Source organism: Aotus nancymaae, unplaced genomic scaffold, assembly GCF_030222135.1.
Source record: "Aotus nancymaae isolate 86718 unplaced genomic scaffold, 86718_ANA_hifiasm-v0.15.2.pri h1tg000049l, whole genome shotgun sequence".
Lineage (NCBI taxonomy): Eukaryota > Metazoa > Chordata > Mammalia > Primates > Aotidae > Aotus > Aotus nancymaae.
Window position 1 is genome coordinate 11,121,894 of NW_026988463.1, and position 21,581 is coordinate 11,143,474.

Below are 21,581 nucleotides of genomic sequence, written 5' to 3' on the forward strand. Positions count from 1 at the left end.
GGCTGCAATCAAAACCACCCTAGTTAGAAAACTTGGATATACTCAGTGAGAGAACAATTTGAAAACTATAGAAAAGCAGACATTAAAAAAATTCACCCTTAGGGTCAGGCTCATGCCTGTAATCTCAGCACTTTGGGAGGCCAAGGTGGGTAGATCACTTGAGGTCAGGAGTGCAAGACCAGCCTGGCCAACATAGTGAAACCCTGTCTCTACTAAAAATCCAAAAATTGGCTGGCTGTGGTGGCGCATGCCTATAATCCCAGCTACTCAGGAGGCTGAGACAGGAGAATCGCTTGAACCTGGGAGGCGGAGGTTGCAGTGAGCCAAGATCGTGCCACTGCATTCCAGCCTGGGAAACAGAGTGAGTGAGACTCCATGTCAAAAAAAAAAAAATTATCCTTAGTGACACCAATCAACATTTTTGATAAATTCCTTCGTGTCTATGTGTGTATCAGTCAGTCCCCAAGCTCCAATTTCCAAGTATGTGTGTGTATAACTTTTGTGTTAAATTTTAAAAATAAAATTGATCAGATTGGTTTTCAATTTAAGATTCACTTCAAATGAACCAACAACAAAAACCGCCTGCCAGATCCCGAATCCTGACTTTAGTGAAACTAGGTCATTGATTCATTCAGCAAACACATGGGTATATTTTGATGCAATCTGTGCCAACACCGTATACCCTGAGGTTTATTTCCCACTTAGGGTTTTGTGCCATGTGACACGCACGTAGAGGCACAGTGTTCTGCTTCCTTGCCTCCTGGCCTTTAATATAGAAAAGTCCAGGCATGGCAGCTCACGCTTGAAATCTGAGCACTTTGGGACGCTGAGGAAGGCAGATCACTTGAGGTCAGGAGTTTGAGACCAGCCTGGCCAACATCGTGAAGCTCTATCTCTACTAAAAATACAAAAATTAGCCAGGTGTGGGGTTGGGCACCTGTAGTCCCAGCTACTCGGGAGGCTGAGGCAGGAGAATTGCTTGAACCCAGGAGGCAGAGGTTGCAGTGAGCTGAGATTGTGCCACTGTACTCCAGCCTGGGCAACAGATTGAGACTCCATAAAAATAAAAATAAAAAAACAGGTGGTTCACACCTGTAATCTCAGCACTTTGGGAAGCTGCAGCAGGTGAATCACCTGAGGTCATGAGTTTGAGACCAGCCTGGCCAACATGGTAAAACTCCATCTCTACTAAAAATACAAAATTAGCCAGGCATGGTGGCATGTGCCTATAATCCCAGCTACTTGGGAGGCTGAGGCAGAAGAATGGCTTGAACCCGGGAGGCGGAGGTTACAGTGAGCTGAGATGCACTCCAGCCTGGGCAACAAGAGTGAACCTCTGTCTCAAAAAAGACAAAACACAAAACATGGACTCAAAGTCAAGGTTTAGCTTCTAATTTTGGCTCCATCACAATGGCTGTGACAGTGAAACTGCTTACCCTCTCTTAGCCTTAGTTTCCCTATTTGTAAAATGGAAATAATAACACACCTGCCTCTTTGGGTCACTCTGAAGATTAGATCACGTGTGTAAAAAACTTAGCTCAGGGCCTGGCATATAGTAACTGCTCAGTAAGTAAGGGCCAACATTAATATTTCAGCAACATTTTGCAGCTCACAGACATCCTTTCAATTCTGTTATTTTGTATATTTGTTTGCCAGTTATTACACATGTCCTAGGCAGGTTTATGCTCCACATTTTGCAGCTGAGGAAATTCCAGGTCCAGAGATGTTAGGTGAGTGGCCTAAGGTCACACAGCTAGAGAGGGACAGTGATGAGGATTCCAGCTCTGGGTCCTGGAAGAGGTCTTACTCTTCTGCAAGGCACTGAGATGACCCTCTGTCTCCACTCAATTGCCATCCACCATGTTCTTCCTGTCAAGGGCCAAGAGGGAGCAAGAGGTGACAGTGCTGAAGAAGGCCCTGGATGAAGAGACGCGGTCCCACGAGGCCCAGGTCCAGGAGATGAGGCAGAAACACGCACAGGCGGTGGAGGAGCTGACAGAGCAGCTGGAGCAGTTCAAGAGGGTAAGTGGTGATGCTTTTTGGTGCTGGCACGTAAGAGTGACATCAGCAGCATCAAATTACTACATGGCAGGCTCTGCATAAAGACAAAAACAAGTTACACAAGATTCGAATGATGATGATAGCAGCTTGTATTTATTTACAAAATGCTTCCCATACATGCTGGGTGTGGTGGCTCACACCTGTAATTGCAGTACTTCAGGAGGCTGAGGCGGGAGCATCACTTGAGCTCAGGAGTTCGAGACCAGCTTGAGCAACATAATGAGACCTGTTCTCTACTAAAATTGAAAAAAAAAAAAAAAAAAAAATTAGGCCAGGCGCAGTAGCTCAAGCCTGTAATCCCAGCACTTTGGGAGGCTGAGGCGTGCAGATCAGTTGAGGTCAGGAGTTTGAGACCAGCCTGGCCAACATGGCAAAACCCCGTCTCTACTAAAAATACAAAAAATTAGCCAGGTATGGTGGTGGATGCCTGTAATCCTAGCACTTTGGGAGGCCAAGGAGGGAGGATCGCTTGAGTCCAGGAGTTTCAGATCAGCCTGGGCAACAGAGTTATTTTTCTTTAAAAAAAAAAATATTGGAGGAAAACTGGTATTATTGATTTCAGTGGCAGAACAGTGCTCTCTGGCATCGTTTGAGAATGACTAGGTCAAATCATTTTTTGTCCTGTTGGGCTTTTTGGGGTGCATGGGAGTTGGAGCTGGGAAACAGCACTACTGAATCTGAATCTTGGGTGCTTTTCTCTCCTTTGGGGTAGCTCCTTGTGCTTCATTTCCCAGGGTAAGTCTTTTGGCTTGTGGCCTCTGCCAGATTGTTTTCCTGAAGGCCTAGTTATATCACCCTCAGCACTCCAGCTCCTCCACATCCCCTTCAGTGAAGGCTTTTGGTTCTGCTAGATTAAATGGGTGCAGCATTGCCTAAAAATTGTTGGGACTTTGCATTTGGTTCTCTTGCTAATGTATTAGTCTGTTCTTATATTGCTATACAGAAATACTCGATTGGATTATTTATTTACTTTTTGAGAGATGGAGTCTCGCTCTGTCAATCAGGCTGGAGTGCAGTGCCGTGATCTCGGCTCACTGCAACCTCCACCTCCTGGGCTCAAATCATTCTCCTGCCTCAGCTTCTTAAGTAGCTGGGACTACAGGAGTGCACCACCAGGCCAGGATAATTTTTCTTTTTTTTCTTTTTTTTTTTTTTTTTTAGTGGAGACGGTATTTTATCATGTTGGCCAGGCTGGTCTCAAACTCCTGACCTCAGGTGATCTGCCTGCCTTGGCCTCCTAAAGTGCTGGGATGACAGGTGTGAGCTGCTGCACCCAGCCCAATATTGGGTAATTTATAAAGAAAAAAGGTTTCACTGGCTCATGGTTTTACAGGCTATACAGAAGGCATGGCAGCTTCTGCTTCTGGGTAGGCCTCAGGAAACTTACGATCATGGTGGAAGGCAAAGGGGAAGTAGGCACATTTTACATGACCAGAGCAGGCAGGAGAGAGAGAGTGGGGAGGTGCCCGACACTTGTAGACAACCAGATCTCATGAGAACAGCACCAAAGGGATGGTGCTAAACCGTTAGAAACTGCCCCCATGATCCAGTCACATCCCACCAGGCCCCAGTGTTCACCTTGACTAGTCGGTACAGTTTGGACCTGTGTCCCCACTCAAATCTCATGTTCAGTTGTAATCCAGTGGTTCTGTACAGCCTGCAGAACCATTGTAATCCAATTGAACATGAGATTACAGTTGTTGTTTTTGAGACAGAGTCTTGCTCTGTCGCCCAGGCTTGAGTACAGTGGCACGATATTGGCTCACTGCAACCTCTGCTTCCTGGGTTCAAGCAGTCTTCCTGTCTCAGCCTCCTGAGTAGCTAGGACTACAAGCACCTAGCACCATGCCTGGCTAATTTTTGTATTTTTAGCAGAGATGAGGTTTCACTATATTGATCAGGCTGGTCTCGAACTCCTGACCTCAGGTGATCCGCCCGCCTTGGCCTCCCAAAGTACTGGGATTACAGGCGTGAGCCACCACACCTGGCTGAGATTACATTTGAACATGAGGTTTGGATGGGGATGTACATCTCAAACGTGTCAACTAGTCAAGGTGAACGTTCTTCCATGTGCTAGTTACTGAATACCTTCCTGGGAGCCAGTTCACTGCCTGGTCTGTTGGAACCTCAAGTGTTATTTCACATAAAAATAATAAGTAAAATAATACAATAAAAAGTGTAGCACTTATGTACCAGACACTATTCCAAGCGCTTTACAAACTAATTTCATTTCACTTGTGGCCCCCGTTAAAGTACAAATTTCCAGGCCTGCCCTTGATCCTGATGGAGGTGGTCTTGGGAGGCCCCTCTGAAAAGCTATGGGACTGAGCTCACTTTCACTCTCCAAATAAATAAACGGGCTCTTATTACTTGTCGAGTGGGATCTAAATACTAACCCTCAACATTTTGTCAACTCTTTATGTATTTTGGACCAATTGGATTTTGCCAGTTGTAACTAAGACATACATTTCGCCATTCAATTGTGTTCCTTTTGTTATGTTCAAAAGTTACTATTTTAAAAAACTATTTGTTTTTAGAGACAAGATCTCACTCTGTCACCCAAGCTGCAGTGCAGAGGTACAATCTTGGCTCACTGCAATCTTGAACTTCTGGGCTCAAGCGATCCTCCTGTCTCCGCCTCCCTAGTAGCTGGGACTTACAGGCTTGTACCACCATACCCAGCTAATTTTTCAGTTCTTTGTAGAGACGGGGGTCTCACTGTGTTGCCCAGGCTGACCTCAAGTGACTGAGCTCAAGCAGTCCTCCAATTTTGGCCTCCCAAAGTGCTGGAATCAGAGACCTGAGCCACCACTCGCAGCCTACTTTTTATTTTTATACAATTTTAATCAGAATGGGCTATTTCCACCTTCAGGAACAATTAGCCCTCAAGACATTCGTAAGCCATATTTGTCCCTTTTAACTTTATGGTTGGAGGTTGGGTGCAGTGGCTCACACCTGTAATCCTAGTACTTTGGGAGGCCGAAGCAGATGGATCACCGGAGGTCAGGAGTTCGAGACCAGCCTGACCAATGATAGTGAAACCTTGTTTCTACTAAAAATACAACAAGTAGCCAGGTATGGTGGTGGTCACCTGTAATCTCAGCTACTTGGGAGGCTGAGGCAGGAGAATTGCTTGATCCTGGGAGGCGGAGGTTGTAGTGAGCCAAGATCGTGCCACTGCACTCCAGCCTGGGCGACAGAGTGTGAGACTCAGCTTCAAAAAAAAAAAAAAACCTTTATAGTTGGAAGAGTGAGGCAAAGACAGAGTCACTGACCATCTCCATGCCTGGGGATAGTTAGACATGAGCGGGGGCTGGAAGCTAAGCCCATTGCCAGCCAGGCCTCTTTGGTAAGATTCAGTTATTATTACCACCACCAGCAGATGGCACATCCATTCCTGACCCACATGAAGCAGGTGGAGGTGCGAACCTCTGCCCATCTCAGGTGCAGGGAAAAAGAGGCCTTGGCTTCGAACAACTTGAGTTCTGACGTAGAGCCCTGGTTCCATCTGCTAGTGGGGGAAACGTTTAACCTCAGCTCCTACCTGGGCTGCCCTGAGCCCTCATGCGGTCTGGCCCCAGTTCTGGGGTCTTAGGCAGGGCTGCGTTTTCTAGGAAGCCCATGTCCCCCTCCGCCCCCGCTTCACCACCCTGTTACCACTAAGAGGCGCCTCATTTCCATCTGAGGTCCGGCAGCTTAGTCAAGTCTGGCAGGGAGGGCTGGCTTCCAGGGCTGCCTGGTCAATGCCCAGCGCTTCCCAGGGACTATGGGAAAGCAGAGTGGTGGGTCCTTTCCCCTCGGACCTGAGCACTTCTCCTTTGCTTCTTTCTCCCTCTCTACAACCAGGAAAAGAGTCCCCCACGCTATCCTGCTTTTGTCCAACGCACTTTTTTTTTTTTTTTTTTGAGATGGAGTCTCATTCTGTCACCCAGGCTGGAGTGCAGTAACTCACTGCAACCCCCGCCTCCCGGGTTCAGACGATTCTCCTGCTTCAGCTTCCTGAGTAGCTGGGATTACAGGCAACTACCACCACACCCAGCTAATTTTTGTATTTTTAATAGAGAAGGGGTTTCACCATGTTGGCCAGGCTGGTCTGAAACTCCTGACCTCAAGTGACCTGCCTGCACCAACTTCCCAAAGTGCTGGGATTATAGGCGTGAGCCACCGAGCCCAGCCCCAACACCCTTTTTTTTTTTTTTCTGTAGGGCAACTTAACATGCATACAGGAGCCGGTTACATAAAATAAGTTTCCCTTCACGAGGGCAGAATTATTGTTGTAAATCACACGACACCTGTGAAGGACAGGGCAAAGAAATATCACTGCCCCACCAGCCGGGTCAGCCACTACTTAGAGCTGGCAGGTTGTTGCCTTGAAGGATGGCAAGACCCCCCATTTCCAGATCTTTCTTTTTTTTTTTTTTAAGTTCAGGATTACTGAGGTCTATGCAGTAAAATGTATCAATTTTACAGCTCCATTAATTTTAACTAATGTATGTTGTGTAACCACCACCATAGTCACAATGTAGAATGTATTATTTATTTATCGAGATGGGGGTCTCACTCTGTCGCCGAGGTTGGAGTGCAGTGGCACAATCTCAGCTCACTGCAACCTCTGTCTACTGGGTTCAAGCAATTCTTGTGCCTCAGCCTCCCAAGTAGCTGGGACTATAGGCATACGCCACCACACCTGGCTCATTTTTCTATTTATAGTAGAGACGGGGTTTTGCCATGTTGGCCAGGCTGGTCTCAAACTCCTGACCACAAGTGATCCATCTGCCTTTGCCTCCCAAAGTTACCTATTTTTGAAACAGGGTCTCACTTTGTTGCCCAGGCTGGAGTGCAGTGGTGTGATCATGGCTCACTGCAATCTTCAGCTCCTTCAACTCCAGCGGTCCTGCCATCAGCCTCTAAAGTAGCTGGGACTGCTGGTGTGTGCCCCCACACCTGACTAATGTTTTATTTTAGTGGAGATGGGGGTCTCACTACATTGTCCAGGCTGGTCTTGAACTCCTGGCCTCAAGCAGTCCTCCCACCTGTTTCTCAGAGTGCTGGGATGACAGCTGTGAGCTGCCATGACAGGCCTTCAAACATTAAAATTTTTTGTAAAAGAAGCTGGGAATCCAGAATTTTATGTGACATTTATTCAAACGCTGGCAAGTCATTTTTTTTTAAAGTAGTGAATGGGTCAAGGGGACATGACAGCAGGTTGAACACAGCTCGCAGGATCCCAGATTGCAACCCAGGAGCTTTAGGAAAATAGAATCCAAAATACCGGCCAGGAGTGGTGGCTCACTCCTGTAATCTCAGCACTTTGGGAGGTCACGATGGGGTGATCACTTGAGGTCAGGAGTTCGAGACCAGCCTGGCCAACATGGTAAAACCTCATCTCCACTAAAAATACAAAAATTAGCCAGGCGTGGTAGCAGGCACCTGTAATCCCAGCTACTTGGGTGGCTGAGGCAGGAGAATCGCTTGAACCCAGGAGGCAGAGGTTGTAGTAAGCCAAGATCGTGCCACTGCACTCCAGCCTAGGTGACAGAGTGAGACTCTACCTCAAAAAATACCGCCCCCGCCAAAAAAAAAGCACCAAATATCTTACTGGTGATTTTGTGCCCGCTGCCGTGTGCCTCCCTGGACCTATGTGAGAGAGGAAAGGGCAGGTTCTGAAATGCTATCCCAGCCACAGCTTCCCTGCTTTCCCTCCCCTCCGCTTCCTTGACAGGCCAAGGCGAACCTAGACAAGAACAAGCAGACACTGGAGAAGGAGAACGCAGACCTGGCCGGGGAGCTGCGGGTCCTGGGCCAGGCCAAGCAGGAGGTGGAACACAAGAAGAAGAAGCTGGAGGCGCAGGTGCAGGAGCTGCAGTCCAAATGCAGCGATGGGGAGCGGGCCCGAGCTGAGCTCAATGACAAGGTCCACAAGCTGCAGGTAAGGCAGTGGCCCATTTTGTGGGGAGGAGCGTCTTGCCGGCTGGCCGAGGTCTCTCTTGCTGCGAGCAAGTCCTTTCCTTTAGTTGCATTCCTGGAGGGGAGGCAACGATCTCCCTGTTCAATTAAATATTAAAAAACCTTCTAGCCAGGTACAATGGCTCACTCCTGTAATCCTAGCACTTGGGGAGGCCGAGGTGGGTGGATCACCAAGGTCAGGGGTTCAAGACCAGCCTGACCAACATGGTGAAATCCTGTCTCTACTAAAAATACAAACATTAGCTGGGTGTGGTGGTGGGTGCCTGTAAATACCAGCTACTCAGGAGGCTGAGGTTGCAGTGAGCCGAGACCGCGCCACTGCACTCCAGCCTGGGCCAAAAGGGCAAAACTCGTCTCAGGAAAACAAACAAACAAACAAAAAACCTTCCTTTGCCATACTGACAAGTATTTATTGAGCACCTGCTATATGGCAGGCATTGTGCTTAATCCTGAGATACAACAGCAAGGAAGAAGAGACATGGTCCCTGCCCCAGTAGGACTCCAGCCTAATTGGGGGGAAGGGAAGGGAAAGACATGAATAATCACACAAATGAATGTCAAATGATACAGCAAAGGGAAGGCACATGATGTCTAAGTGTAAATAACCAGGAGGCCCAACCTGGGGGAGGAGGAGCCACAAAAGGCTTCCTTAAGGAACATGGATAAGTCTACCAGGCAGCGGGAAGAGCATGTGCAAAGGCCCTGTGGTAAGTAGAAAAATGAGGACAGACATATGGCTAGTAGAGCTAGAGTGGACAGTTGGGGTTGGGGTTCAAGGTGGGGGACAGTACAGAGTGGGATTGGAGGGGGAGGTGGTACCCAGATGATGTAGGCCTTTTGAGAACCTCTTACACATGTTAGTCCTTAATGTGGGCGATTGCCAAGTGGTTGAGGGGTTTGAAGCTGACAAATGACATGGTCCGTCTTTCGTCTTCTGCTAGGAATAGACATTTGCCCCGACTTTCTATTCATGGGATGTGGCCAGAGTGTTGCTAAATATTTAACATGCTCACAGCCTGGGACCAAGGGGCAGGGGAAGCATTCAGTGAGCTGTTTTTTCCACATGCAGTTGAGAGAAGGGGTTTTGCTGCCCTCCTATAAGCAATGTCCTGTAAGAGTAGCATGAAGATCACTCATACCCTCCTTGTCCATGGAGGAGACAGAGGGGAGGCTAATACCTTCAACGGGACGTGTGCAAAGACACCAGGCAGTAAAAGCCAGAGAATGCACAGAGGGCATTTTGACCTTTAGGGTCTGCGTCTCGTCTCTGACTTTGGCCATCAGCATCAGTGACGGGAGAAAGACTAGGAGTGAGGAAGGAGGGGACAGGACAGCATCCCTTGGACGTTCAAGTACCATCGCGGTCTCCCCTCTCCAACCTTAGAGAGTGGACCAGCCAGAGCGCCTCGTCCGGACTCTCACACCTACTGCTTTGTTTCTACCAACCTTGGCAGGGATCCAGGATCCATTTAGTGGGATCAGGGCCCAGTCAATACAACTGGGGTTCAAATAAGTTCTTAGAATGACAGAGTCTGGAGCCAGGGTCCCAACTCATAGGTGATGGAGTTTCTTTCATGCCACAGAGATTTCTCTGTTTCTGTTTTTTAACATCAGAGTCCCATACCTCATGGGTATTTTCTCAATCAGTGGACACCCAAGTCCTAGTCCACGAGGGTACACCATCTGTTTTGAGTAAAAAGGGCTCCTCTTATTTAGCAAGGATCCCATTCTAGAGGCTTTGACTAACCCATCTCCTGGCACCCTCAGATTGAAGTTGAGAGCGTCACGGGGATGCTTAACGAGGCCGAGGGGAAGGCCATTAAGCTGGCCAAGGACGTGGCGTCCCTCGGGTCCCAGCTCCAGGACACCCAGGTGAGTGTCCTGCCACATCATCCAGGGGACCTGGAGGGTGGCCTTCCTCAGGGCAGGTCCCTGGGACCTCCGTGTGTCCCCTTTGCAGGAGCTGCTTCAAGAAGAAACTCGGCAGAAGCTCAACGTGTCCACCAAGCTGCGCCAGCTGGAGGAGGAGAGGAACAGCCTGCAAGACCAGCTGGACGAGGAAATGGAGGCCAAGCAGAACCTGGAGCGCCACATCTCCACTCTCAACATCCAGGTGCCTGCCCTGTGTCCTCGCTTCCGTCACGGGTCCCCTTGGCTTCTCTGCACTGAGAGCCCCTGAGGCAGATCGCAGTGGGGCACTGGTGCTTGACCTGCAGCTTCCCCTGTAGTTGGGCCACTGGGTTTCCCCAGCAAGCAGACATGGTCTTCACTTCACAGAGTCTGTGGGGGGCAGGGACGGGGGTCATTCACGGCCCCTCCCGACCCCGGACGCTGCCCTTGTAGCTCTCCGACTCGAAGAAGAAGCTGCAGGACTTTGCCAGCACCGTGGAAGCGCTGGAAGAGGGGAAGAAGAGGTTCCAGAAGGAGATTGAGAACCTCACCCAGCAGTACGAGGAGAAGGCGGCCGCTTATGATAAACTGGAAAAGACCAAGAACAGGCTTCAGCAGGAGCTGGATGACCTGGTCGTCGATTTGGACAACCAGCGGCAACTCGTGTCCAACCTGGAAAAGAAGCAGAAGAAGTTCGATCAGGTAGAGGGCATGGGGTGTACTCTGCTCTGGCTGTGGACACTGGGTGGGAGAGTCAGCTCTGCAGAGCGTCACACATGGCTTCCGCCTGTGCCTGCTTCCCCTCTCCGCTCTGTGGGAGCCATGGGAAGCTCTCATGTCTTCGGAGACCATGGAGCATTAAGGTTACCAGGTAATAGGTTTGTTTGTTTGTTTTTTGGAGACGGAATTTTGATCTTGTCACCCAGGCTGGAGTGCAATGGTGAGATCTTGGCTCACCACAACCACTGCCTCCCAGGTTCAAGCGATTCTCCTGCCTCAGCCTCCCAAGTAGCTGGGATCATTACCATGTGCCACCACTCCTGGCTAATTTTTGTATTATTAATAGAGACAGGGTTTCACCATGTTGTCCAGGCTGGTTTTGAACCCCTATCTCAGGTGATCCACTGGCCACAGCCTCTCAAAGTGATGGGGTTACAAGTGTGAGCCACTGCACCCAGCCAGTTTCTATACTTTTAAAACCACTCTTCCCTAAGATTTCATTCTGTAAAATTCCAAGCACACAGCAAAGTTGACAAAATCATACAATGAACACCTGTACAGCCACCACCTGGATTCAGTCATTGACACTGTATTATAGGGACTTTATCACATATTTATTTATTTTGAGACAGGGTCCCTGTTGCCCAGGCTGGAGTACAGTGGTGCCACTTTGGCTCACTGCAACCTCTGCCTCCCGTACAAGTGATTCTCCTGCCTCAGCCTCTTGACTAGCTGGGATTACAAAAGCACACCAACCAGCCTGACTAATTTGTGTATTTTTAGTAGAGACAGGGTTTTGCCATGTTGGCCAGGCTGGTCTTGAACTCCTGACCTCAGGTGATCCGCCTGTGTTGGCCTACCAAAGTGTTGGGATTATAGGCATGAGCTACTGTGCCCGGCCCACATATTTATATATAAGGACTAATTCTGTCATGCCTTATCTCTTGGCTGCATTCAGAGCAAATTACAGATATCCATACACTTCCCCTTCTATACCTCAACACTGCATATGAATTAGAGTTCATTTTTAAACATAATTTTGCAGTAAAACTTACATGTGATGAAATGCACAAATCTTAAGTATATAATAAATGCACACCCCTGTATGACCCAAACTCCTAAATACCAGCTTTTGAGATTATTTAGTAAATATGATTTAGTTTACAAGTGACTCAGGGTTATTCTAAAAATCAGTTTGAGAGGCAGGCATTATGGCTCACACCTGTAATCCTAGCACTTTGGGAGGCCAAGGTGGGCGGATCACCTGAGGTCAGGAGTTCAAGACCAGCCTGGCCAACAAGGTGAAACTCTTGTCTCTACTAAAAATACAAAAATTACCCTGGCCTGGTGGCACATGCCTGTAATCCCAGCTACTCTGGAGGCTGAGGCAGAGAACTGCTTGAACCAGGGGTGGAGTGGAGGCTGCAGTGAGCGGAGATCACTCCACTGCACTCCAGCCTGGGTGATAGAGTGAAAACTCTGTCTCAGAAATAAATAAAAATAAAAATCAGTTTGAGGATTGTACAGTGAGGTGAAATGCCGATCCCTGAGGGTTCCTTACAACTTCCTGACTGGCCTCATGATGTCAGGATGCTAGGTGACATCCCAATTCCTTCTTTTCTCATCAGCCACCCCTCCTCTGGGCCGTCAGTTCATCTTCACTGCTTCATTATCTGGTTGAAGGCCTGAGGTTGCCTTTGTTATTTTCCTGTCACTCGAGTGTAGTACAGTGTCACACACAGTGTGGGACTTTCGTGTTGAGTATGCCGTTGAGAGGTCCCTGTCTTTGCTGAATACTGCAAGTTGGGCTCTTGGATGTTACAATTTATAATCTACTGCTCTGTCCTCTCTCTGAAGATGAGATGCACGTGAGCATGGAATGTTCTCCAAGTTGCTTCTCCAAGCAGAGAGAGATGTGTGCAGGTCCACTCACACTGACTGTTTCCCTACTAAGGCTCTTAGGATACCTTCGTGACATATTAATAGCTACTTGTGGCCATGAAACAAATTAATAATTGGCTTCTGGCAGCTTTAAATGTTATTTTGACCTCAGTGTGCTCTAAGCAATGTGGGCAGCTTTAGTGGTTTTAAAAGCACAAGGATTTGGCCAGGTGCAGTGGCTGACGCCTGTAATCTCAGCACTTTGGGAGGCCGAGGCAGGAGGCTCACTCGAGGTCTGGAGTTCCAGACTAGCCTGGCCAACATGGCGAAACCTTGTCTCTACTAAAAATACAAAAATTAGCCGGGAGTGGTGGCACATGGTTATAATCCCAGCTACTGAGGAGGCTGAGGCAGGAGAATTGCTTGAGCCCAGGAGGCGGAGGTTGCAGTGAGCCAAGATCACACCATTGCACCCCAGAACCTGGGCAACAAGATCGAAACTCCATCTCAAAAAAAGAAAAAGAAAAAAACCACGATTCTGCTAACTTCTGGCTCTGCCTAAGGTTGATGTAGAAGCAAGATGGTGATTGATTATATAAACCACTCCCATAGATACCTATATTGCTTACCTCCGCACCTCGATACATTCAGTAGGACATGGGGCTTTACCCTTGTTTACAATTCAGTGACGCCGACCCCAGCATACACCTAGAAGTCACCTCTGGGTCTCATGCTGTGTTGCAGCTGTTAGCGGAGGAGAAAAACATCTCTTCCAAATATGCGGATGAGAGGGACAGAGCCGAGGCAGAAGCCAGGGAGAAGGAAACCAAGGCCCTGTCCCTGGCTCGGGCCCTGGAAGAGGCCTTGGAAGCCAAAGAGGAGCTCGAGCGGACCAACAAAATGCTCAAAGCTGAAATGGAAGATCTGGTCAGCTCCAAAGATGACGTGGGCAAGAACGTAAGTGGCTCCTCGTGGTTTTTCTTGTCCATGTTTTGCCCGCGCAGCCTCTGTGCCATTCACCAGGCCATGGGAGGCTGGCTCCAGGTCTTTTTCATAGTGAACCATCATCAGAAATGGAAGGTTTTTAGACTGGAGCAGAGGCCAGGAGGGGCTGGGGACAGCAGTGGAGGATGGGTCTGAGTTGGGGGGTCCAAGGGCAAGGCTGGGGTCTGAGCTCTCAGGGGCCACCTTGAGTCCCAGCCATGCATCCTGCGGGAGGCCAAAGCCACCTCCCTGGGCTCTGAGCTGCCGCTCACGGGGGGTTTCTCAACCGTCTTTATGAAGTTGAGCCTCAGGGAATGGGGCTGCCCGCTCTGCCGGCAGGTCCATGAGCTGGAAAAGTCCAAGCGGGCCTTGGAGACCCAGATGGAGGAGATGAAGACGCAGCTGGAAGAGCTGGAGGATGAGCTGCAGGCCACAGAGGACGCCAAGCTGCGGCTGGAAGTCAACATGCAGGCACTCAAGGGCCAGTTTGAGAGAGATCTCCAAGCCCGGGATGAGCAGAACGAGGAGAAGAGAAGGCAGCTCCAGAGACAGGTGCGTGCTGCCGGGTAGGCCAGGAGTGGGGAGGCCAGGAGTGGGGAGGGTGTGTGGGCTTTACCATTCCCATCACCACTTCTCATGAACAGTATGGAAACTCTATTTTCTTTTTCTGAAACAAGAGTCTCACTCTGTCGCCCAGGCTGGAGTGCAGTGACACAATCTCATTTCACTGCAACTTCCACCTCTGGGGTTCAAGCGATGCTCCTGCCTCAGCCTCCCAAGTTGGGATTACAGGTGCACGCCACTTTACCCAGCAATTTTTTTTTTTTTGTAAGTGGAGACAAGGTTTCGCCACGTTGGCCAGGCTGATCCTGAACTCCTGGCCTCAAGTGATCGCCTGCCTTGACCAAAGTGCTGGGATTACAGGCATGAGTCACCCATGCCTGGCGAGTCTCCATTTCCTCATCTGCAATGGAGGATGAGATGCCCGCCTTGCAGGGGGGCTGTGCTGCAGCAGGGGTGCAGTGGCATGCCACCTGGGGGAACTAAAGGACCTCCCAGGGGCAGGAGGGCAGCACCCATCTCTCTTCCTCTCCCAGCTTCACGAGTATGAGACGGAACTGGAAGACGAGCGAAAGCAACGTGCACTGGCGGCCGCGGCCAAGAAGAAGCTGGAAGGGGACCTGAAAGACCTGGAGCTTCAGGCCGACTCAGCCATCAAGGGGAGGGAGGAGGCTATCAAGCAGCTACGCAAACTGCAGGTGGGTGACACTAGGAGCTCTGGGCATGGGTGGAGGGAGGGCACGGTTCCCTGCAGGCCACCAGTCAGCAGAGCAGGCTCCAGGAAGCAAGCCCGCACCTGCCATTGGTGTGGGTTCAGCTGGGGTTTCTCCAGCACCATTCAGGTTTTGGCGGCTGTCTCCTGCCCTGAGTAGGGCAGCATTGTTAGGCATCTGGCCACTGCTCTCCCATCACATCAGGGGCTCAGCTTCTCAGGCAGGTCTATGGAGCCCACCCAGAATGGTGCTCCCAGCCCGTCACCAGCCACCTGGGACTGAGGGCCATGCTTGTGCAATGGGGACTTCTTTTTTTGCGATGGAATCTCACTGTCGCCAGGCTGGAGTGCAGTGGCATGATCTTGGCTCACTGCAACCTCCACCTCCAGGGTTCAAGCTATTCTCCTGCCTCAGCCTCCTGAGTAGCTGGGACTACAGGCACGTGCCACCATTCCCAGCTACTTTTTTGTATTTTTAGTAAAGACGGGGTTTCACCTTGTTAGCCAGATGGCCTTGATCTCCTGACCTCATGATCTGCCCGCCTTCGCCTCCCAAAGTGCTGGGATTACAGGCATGAGCCACCGTGCCTGGCTTGCAATGGGGACTTTTTTGTGGTCAATTGCAGAAAATCTAAGGGGTGGGCATTTAAAGCTAAGTTGGGCAGCAGAACCTGGGTGAGTAGGGATTATCTTAGCTTGTCCTTCCTGTTGACTCACGCAGGCTCAGATGAAGGAATTCCAAAGGGAGCTGGAAGATGCCCGTGCCTCTAGAGATGAGATCTTTGCCACAGCCAAAGAGAATGAGAAGAAAGCCAAGAGCTTGGAAGCAGACCTCATGCAGCTACAAGAGGTAAAGCCTTGCTCTTACTAGGAGAGCCTCAGATGGGGGTGTCATGGTAGCAACCCTTGGCAGCTCAGGTCTGTGCTTCCACAGATTTCCTCCTGCTTTGGGGTCCACCCGTCTAGAAAGACACACGCTTTCCTCCTCTATGTATTCATGGGGCTCCCCTGAGCTCAAAAGAAGAATATATACTTTCAACGGTGGCTGAGGTGGCAGGGTGGACTCTCAGTGGGGTTTGGTCTTTCCCTTATAGACAATAGCCTTCCTCCCACCCACCTAGGACCTCGCCGCAGCTGAGAGAGCTCGCAAACAGGCAGACCTCGAGAAGGAGGAACTGGCTGAGGAGCTGGCCAGCAGCCTGTCAGGAAGGTAGGAAACTGAACAGAGGAAGAGGACTCTGAATCAGAGGATGGGGAGAGAGGCAGTTCTCAGGAAAGCATCCTAGACCCCCATTTTATTTTTAAAGTATTTTTCAAGACAGAGTTCTGTTCTGTCACCCAGGCTGGAAGGCAGTGGCACAATCTCGGCTCACGGCAACCTCCACCTCCCGGGTTCAAGCTATTCTCCTGCCTCAGCTTCCTGGGTAGCTGAGACTATAGGTGTGCGCCACCACGCCTGGCTAATTTTTATATTTTTAGTAGAGGTGGGGTTTCACCATGTTGGCCAGGCTGGTCTCAAACTCCTGACCTCAGGTGATCCTCCTACCTTAGCCTCCCAAAGTGCTAGGATTATAGGCATGAGCCACCATGCCCAGCCCTGGACCCCCATTTTGATGCTGCTGATGACTAAGCATCCTCTGAAATTGAAGACAGCTCCATGGTGGTTAGACTTTCCCTGTTTGGGGGTGTGGCCACTTTCATTCACTCCAAATGAGCAGCTTTGTGGGGACAAGGAGGGGCCGGGAAGGGCCAGGGAGGAGTACACTAGTCCCCATCCCAGTCCCAGCTTTGCTGACACGGACCTGACCTGAGTCCCAGCCCCCTACTTCCTGTCTGTGTAACTACAGACAAGTCTTCTAATCCTCTCTGAGCCTCAGTTTCCCCCATTAGATGATGACAGCAATCCCTCCTCCATGAGGCATCACTCAAAGGAGGGGTGTCTTCTAAGCTGGGAGAGGGTGGAGGCCCCCACCATGGCTGCCCTTCCCCCAGGAACACACTCCAGGATGAGAAGCGCCGCCTGGAGGCCCGGATCGCCCAGCTGGAGGAGGAGCTGGAGGAGGAGCAGGGCAACATGGAGGCCATGAGTGACCGGGTCCGCAAAGCCACGCAGCAGGTGAGGGCCGCCCGGGCACTGCAGCCACGCTGCCTTGCGTCATCCTGCAGCAGGATCCGGCACCAGTCAACTCATGCGTGGTGGCTTCCTACGTGCAGGCCCCGGGTTGAGGGAAGAGAGGGTGACAGGGCCTGAGTGGGGACCCAGGGCCCTTACACCTGCACCCAGGCTGCCGTGTTCAGAACATGATTCTCCCAGCTACAGTGTTTGATTTTCCAGCCACAGCATGTATGGCTCCCTCCACCTGATGGCGCGTCCCTGGAGTTGGGGCCTTGGGATGCTCCTTCATTGCGCTTTCCTCAGCTGAAACTCTGGCCTTATCCAGTGAGCCCTTGGTGATGTCATTAAGCACCAGTTCCATGGTGGGCACTAGGGACCATCCTGTGACCTGCAGCCCCTCATGGTATAGGGTGAACAGGCATTGTTCTCTAGGTGACTCTAGGACAGAGAAAGCAAGGGACAGGTAACTCACTCAGCCTAGGTGGCACCATAACACTTGTGGAAGCAGCTTTTTTGGAGATAGGGTCTCACTCTGTTGCCCAGGCTGGAGTACAGTGGCGCGATCCCGGCTCACTGCAACCTCTGCCTCCCAGGTTCAAGAGATTCTTCTGCTTAGCTGGGATTCAGGCGTGTGCCACCACTGCCTGGCTAATTTTTGTATTTTTAAAAGAGATGGGGCTTCACCATGTTGGTCAGGCCAGTCTTGAACTCCTGACCTCAAGTGATCTGCCTGCCTTGGCTTCCCAAAGTGCTGGGATTACAGACGTGCGCCACTGCACCCAGCCTGGAAGAAGCTCTTGAGTGGAATTTTACAGGATCAAGTCAGGGCACCCAGGATCAAGGGACTCGTGCAGAGGCTGACCAAGGCTGGAGGCAGCAGGAGGTACATGGTCTCAGCACGCTGTCCTGGGCTTCCCTGATCCCACCTCATGGCCTTCACTCTCCTCCCCAGGCTGAGCAGCTCAACAACGAGCTGGCCACGGAACGCAGCGCGGCCCAGAAGAATGAGAGTGCCCGGCAGCAGCTCGAGCGCCAGAACAAGGAGCTCCGGAGCAAGCTCCAGGAGATGGAGGGAGCCGTCAAGTCCAAGTTCAAGTCCACCATTGCAGCACTGGAGGCCAAGATTGCACAGCTGGAGGAGCAGGTCGAGCAGGAGGCCAGGTACGCGGGTCTGGAGTTCCAAACCCAGTTTGCAGAGGAGTGACAGACAGCAGGGGTCATACTGAAGTAAGGGAGCCTCTTCCAACATCAGTTCTGACTTTAAGAAGCAAGCTCTGTGGTGCCCACAGTGCAGGGGTGTTGTGAGAACTGAATGTAAACACAGCAACGTGCCCTGCTGGTGCCCGGCCTAGAGCAATCACCTACAATGTGAGCGGCTCTGAGCATCACGATGGTCCTCCTGGCAGTAACCAGCCTTCCCAGCAGTGCACATGGCTTTTCCCAGACTCGGCGGGGATAGCCTGCTGACAGCCCACAATCCAACCAGACTGGACACAGTGGCTCACGCCTGTAATCCCAGCAATTTGGGAGACAGAGGCAGGTGGATCACTTGAGTTCAGGAGTTTGAGACCAGCTTGGCCAATATGGTGAAACCCTGTCTGTACCAAAACTTAGCTGGGTGTGGTGGCATATGCCTATAACCCCAGCTACTAGGAGGCTGAGGCAGGAGAATCGTTTAAACGTGGGACGTGAAGGCTGCAGTGAGATCATGCCACTGCACTGCAGCCTGGGTCACAGAGTGAGACCCTCCCACACACATAAAAACCCAAAAAACAAAAACACAAGTCCAACTGGCAACCCATTCAGCACACACACTGGAAGCCTTCTTCTCTTAATTATGGGTCCCAGTGAGGCATAAGATCATAGCACATGTCTAACCATTGGATTCTAAGGATTCTCATTCTCTTCTAGCAACTTTTTCCATAATTCAAATGCCCTGCAATGCACCCATTTAAAGCACACCAATTCAAGGGCTAATCATAAATTCACAAACATGTAAAATGATCACCACAGTCAATCTGAGAACATTTTCATCAGCTCAAAAAGAAACACCAGGCCAGATGTGGGGCCTCAAGCATGTAATCCCAGCACTTTGGGAGGCTGAGGTAGGTGGGAGGAGCACTTAAGTCCAGGAGTTTGAGACCAGCCTGGGCAGCATAGCAAGACTCCTTTTTTTGTGAGACAGAGTCTCACTCTGTTGCCCAGACTGGAGTGCAGTGGTACGATCTGAGCTCACTGCAACCTCCACCTCCGGGGTTCAAGCGATTCTCCTGCCTCAGCCTCCCAAGTAGCTGAGACTGCAGGCGCACACTACCATGCCCAGCTAATTTTGGTATTTTTTAGTAGAGACGGAGTTTCACCATGTTGGCCAGGCTGGTCTCAAACTCCTGACCATAGGTGATGTGTGTGCCTTGGCCTCCCAAAGTGCCAGGATTACAGGCATGAGCTGCCACACCCAGCCAGAGACTCCATTTCTATGAAAAACTTTTAAAAAGTCAGCTAAGCACAATGGTGCACACCTGTAGTCCCAGCTACTTGGGAGGCTGAAGTGGGAGGATTACTTGAGCCAGGAGTCCAAGGCTGCAGTGAACTATGAACTAGGCTGGAGAGCAGGCACTGGAGTTCGACTACACTCCAGCTTGGGCAACAGAGCAAGACCCTGTCTCCAGAAAAAAAAAAACAAAAACCCATGTCCTTTAGCCAATCCCTCAATTACTGGCAACCATAATCTACTTTATAGATTTATCTATTCTAGACATTTGATATCAATGGAATCACACTACGTGGCCTGCTGGTATCTTCTTGCACTTGGCAAGAATTCCAGGCTCATCCATGCTGTGGCATGCACTGATACTTTATTCCTTTTCATGGCTGTACACTAGTCCACCATCTGACTGATCCTTGGGAGGAGTCCCGATATGGAGCTCAGAAAAGCACTCAAGGTGCCACATCTTGTTGACACACCAGCTGCAAGGGGTACCGCTCTCCTCTGAGACCACCTCTCTTTTCCTGGCTGTTTGCAGGGAGAAACAGGCGGCCACCAAGTCTCTGAAGCAGAAGGACAAGAAGCTGAAGGAAGTCTTGCTGCAGGTGGAGGACGAGCGCAAGATGGCCGAGCAGTACAAGGAGCAGGTAACCCTGGCTGCCCAGCCTCCCCCGAGCCCCGACTTGGGGCCTCCCCTAACCACCTCCACTCTCCACGACAGGCAGAGAAAGGCAATGCCAGGGTCAAGCAGCTCAAGAGGCAGCTGGAGGAGGCAGAGGAGGAGTCCCAGCGCATCAACGCCAACCGCAGGAAGCTGCAGCGGGAGCTGGATGAGGCCACGGAGAGCAACGAGGCCATGGGCCGCGAGGTGAACGCACTCAAGAGCAAGCTCAGGTGAGGAGCCAGTGGCCCTGGAGGACCCCATCTCTCAAGCCAGAGAGAAGCGCTGGGCGCTCAGGCTGCTGTCGGCCTGCACTGCCCACCGTGAGTCAGTGAATTGCTGCAGATGCCCCTGTACCCACCACCACCACTCCCTTCTGTGGTTTCTTCCTGCTCCTTCTTAATCACTAAGCCTAGAGTGGGCCAGGCCTGGTAACAGAGCTCACCTTCTAGTTTCTTCAACGATCGACATCTCCCACCCCGTCATCAATGTGGGGAGGAGGAAGTCATGCTATCCCCCGTCTCCTACAGCCTCTTCCTCACGGCATCCATTGACAATGCAACACCGTCCCTGCCACTTGACCTCTTCCTGACCTTCTCTGCTCCCTGTTTCTCCCCTCAGCGCTGCTGCCATCTGGGCTGCTTCCCTCTCGGGTGTGGGCGCTGTGCTGTGCACTGCAGGTTCCCGGTCAGTGGGAAAGTGAGTCCTTGGAAAGTAGCAGGTTTGACACTCCTGGCCTCTACCCACCAGATGCAGTAGCACCCCACCCCCACAACCAAAAATGTCTCCAGATGTTGCTAGAAGTCCTTTAGAGACTGGGGGGGTACGACTGCCTCCCTGCCGAGAATTCCTGCTGTCACTGAGGTGGGGGCTGTTTCCTCTCCCATGTTCCTAGTACTGTGGGGTGTCCCCGCTGCTCCCACCACCCTGTCCATCCATCCTAGCTGGCTCCTTGGAAGTTTTAGCTCCAGACTTCCTGTCTCTCGCCCACGCCACTCCTCACAGTTCTCCATGATTTCAACATCCAGGGGGTGACACAGCCTCTCGGTTCCTTGACCTTCTGGGTTATCCCACTGCTCCTACAGGCACAACCAGTACCTTTAGGCGCCCTCACAATTTGACCATCAGGCATCTCACTGTCTGCCTGTAGCCACCTTTCTTTGACTCTGTCCCCAACGGCATCTTCACAATGCCATCGTCCTCTCCTAGCCCCTGCCAGCCTCTGACCCAGCTCCAAGCTAGCCGTCTAGTCACACCCATCGCACATCTTCAACATCCACTTCCCCTTCTTGCTCTGCTGCATTCACACTTGGTAAAAGCACAACCCAAATGAAACTCAACTCTTGGCCAGGCGCAGGGCTCACGCCTGTAATCCCAGCACTTCGGGAGGCCAGTGCAGGTGGATTGCTTGAGCTCAGGAGATCAAGATCAGCCTGGCCAACAGGGCAAGACCACAACTCTCCAAGAAAAAAAAGGAAAGAAATTAGCCAGATGGGGTAGCACACACCTAAAATCCCAGCTACTCAGGAGGCTGAGGTGGGAG

General features: G+C 51.0%; 1 protein-coding gene and 1 long non-coding RNA gene across 6 annotated transcripts in view; one reads left to right on the forward strand and one right to left on the reverse strand.

The window, feature by feature from the left end:
• The window catches only part of MYH11 (myosin heavy chain 11), a 164,371-nt gene that overhangs the window by 132,601 nt on the left and 10,189 nt on the right, over positions 1 to 21,581 (forward strand). For all 5 annotated transcript variants that reach the window (XM_064362464.1, XM_064362466.1, XM_012477419.3 and 2 more), the window contains 14 exons: positions 1,878 to 2,022; positions 7,784 to 7,990; positions 9,796 to 9,900; positions 9,989 to 10,141; positions 10,372 to 10,620; positions 13,264 to 13,476; positions 13,843 to 14,055; positions 14,601 to 14,762; positions 15,498 to 15,626; positions 15,898 to 15,986; positions 16,769 to 16,892; positions 17,845 to 18,053; positions 19,916 to 20,024; positions 20,099 to 20,271. In XM_064362464.1, coding sequence (XP_064218534.1) covers positions 1,878 to 2,022; positions 7,784 to 7,990; positions 9,796 to 9,900; positions 9,989 to 10,141; positions 10,372 to 10,620; positions 13,264 to 13,476; positions 13,843 to 14,055; positions 14,601 to 14,762; positions 15,498 to 15,626; positions 15,898 to 15,986; positions 16,769 to 16,892; positions 17,845 to 18,053; positions 19,916 to 20,024; positions 20,099 to 20,271 — 2,280 coding nt within the window. The remainder of the gene's footprint in view (positions 1 to 1,877; positions 2,023 to 7,783; positions 7,991 to 9,795; positions 9,901 to 9,988; positions 10,142 to 10,371; positions 10,621 to 13,263; positions 13,477 to 13,842; positions 14,056 to 14,600; positions 14,763 to 15,497; positions 15,627 to 15,897; positions 15,987 to 16,768; positions 16,893 to 17,844; positions 18,054 to 19,915; positions 20,025 to 20,098; positions 20,272 to 21,581) is intronic.
• Positions 674 to 11,934, reverse strand: LOC110567161 (uncharacterized). Its single transcript, XR_002477622.2, has 2 exons — positions 9,475 to 11,934; positions 674 to 2,095 (listed from the first exon to the last, which is right to left on the reverse strand). It is a non-coding gene; the product is annotated as an uncharacterized LOC110567161 (long non-coding RNA).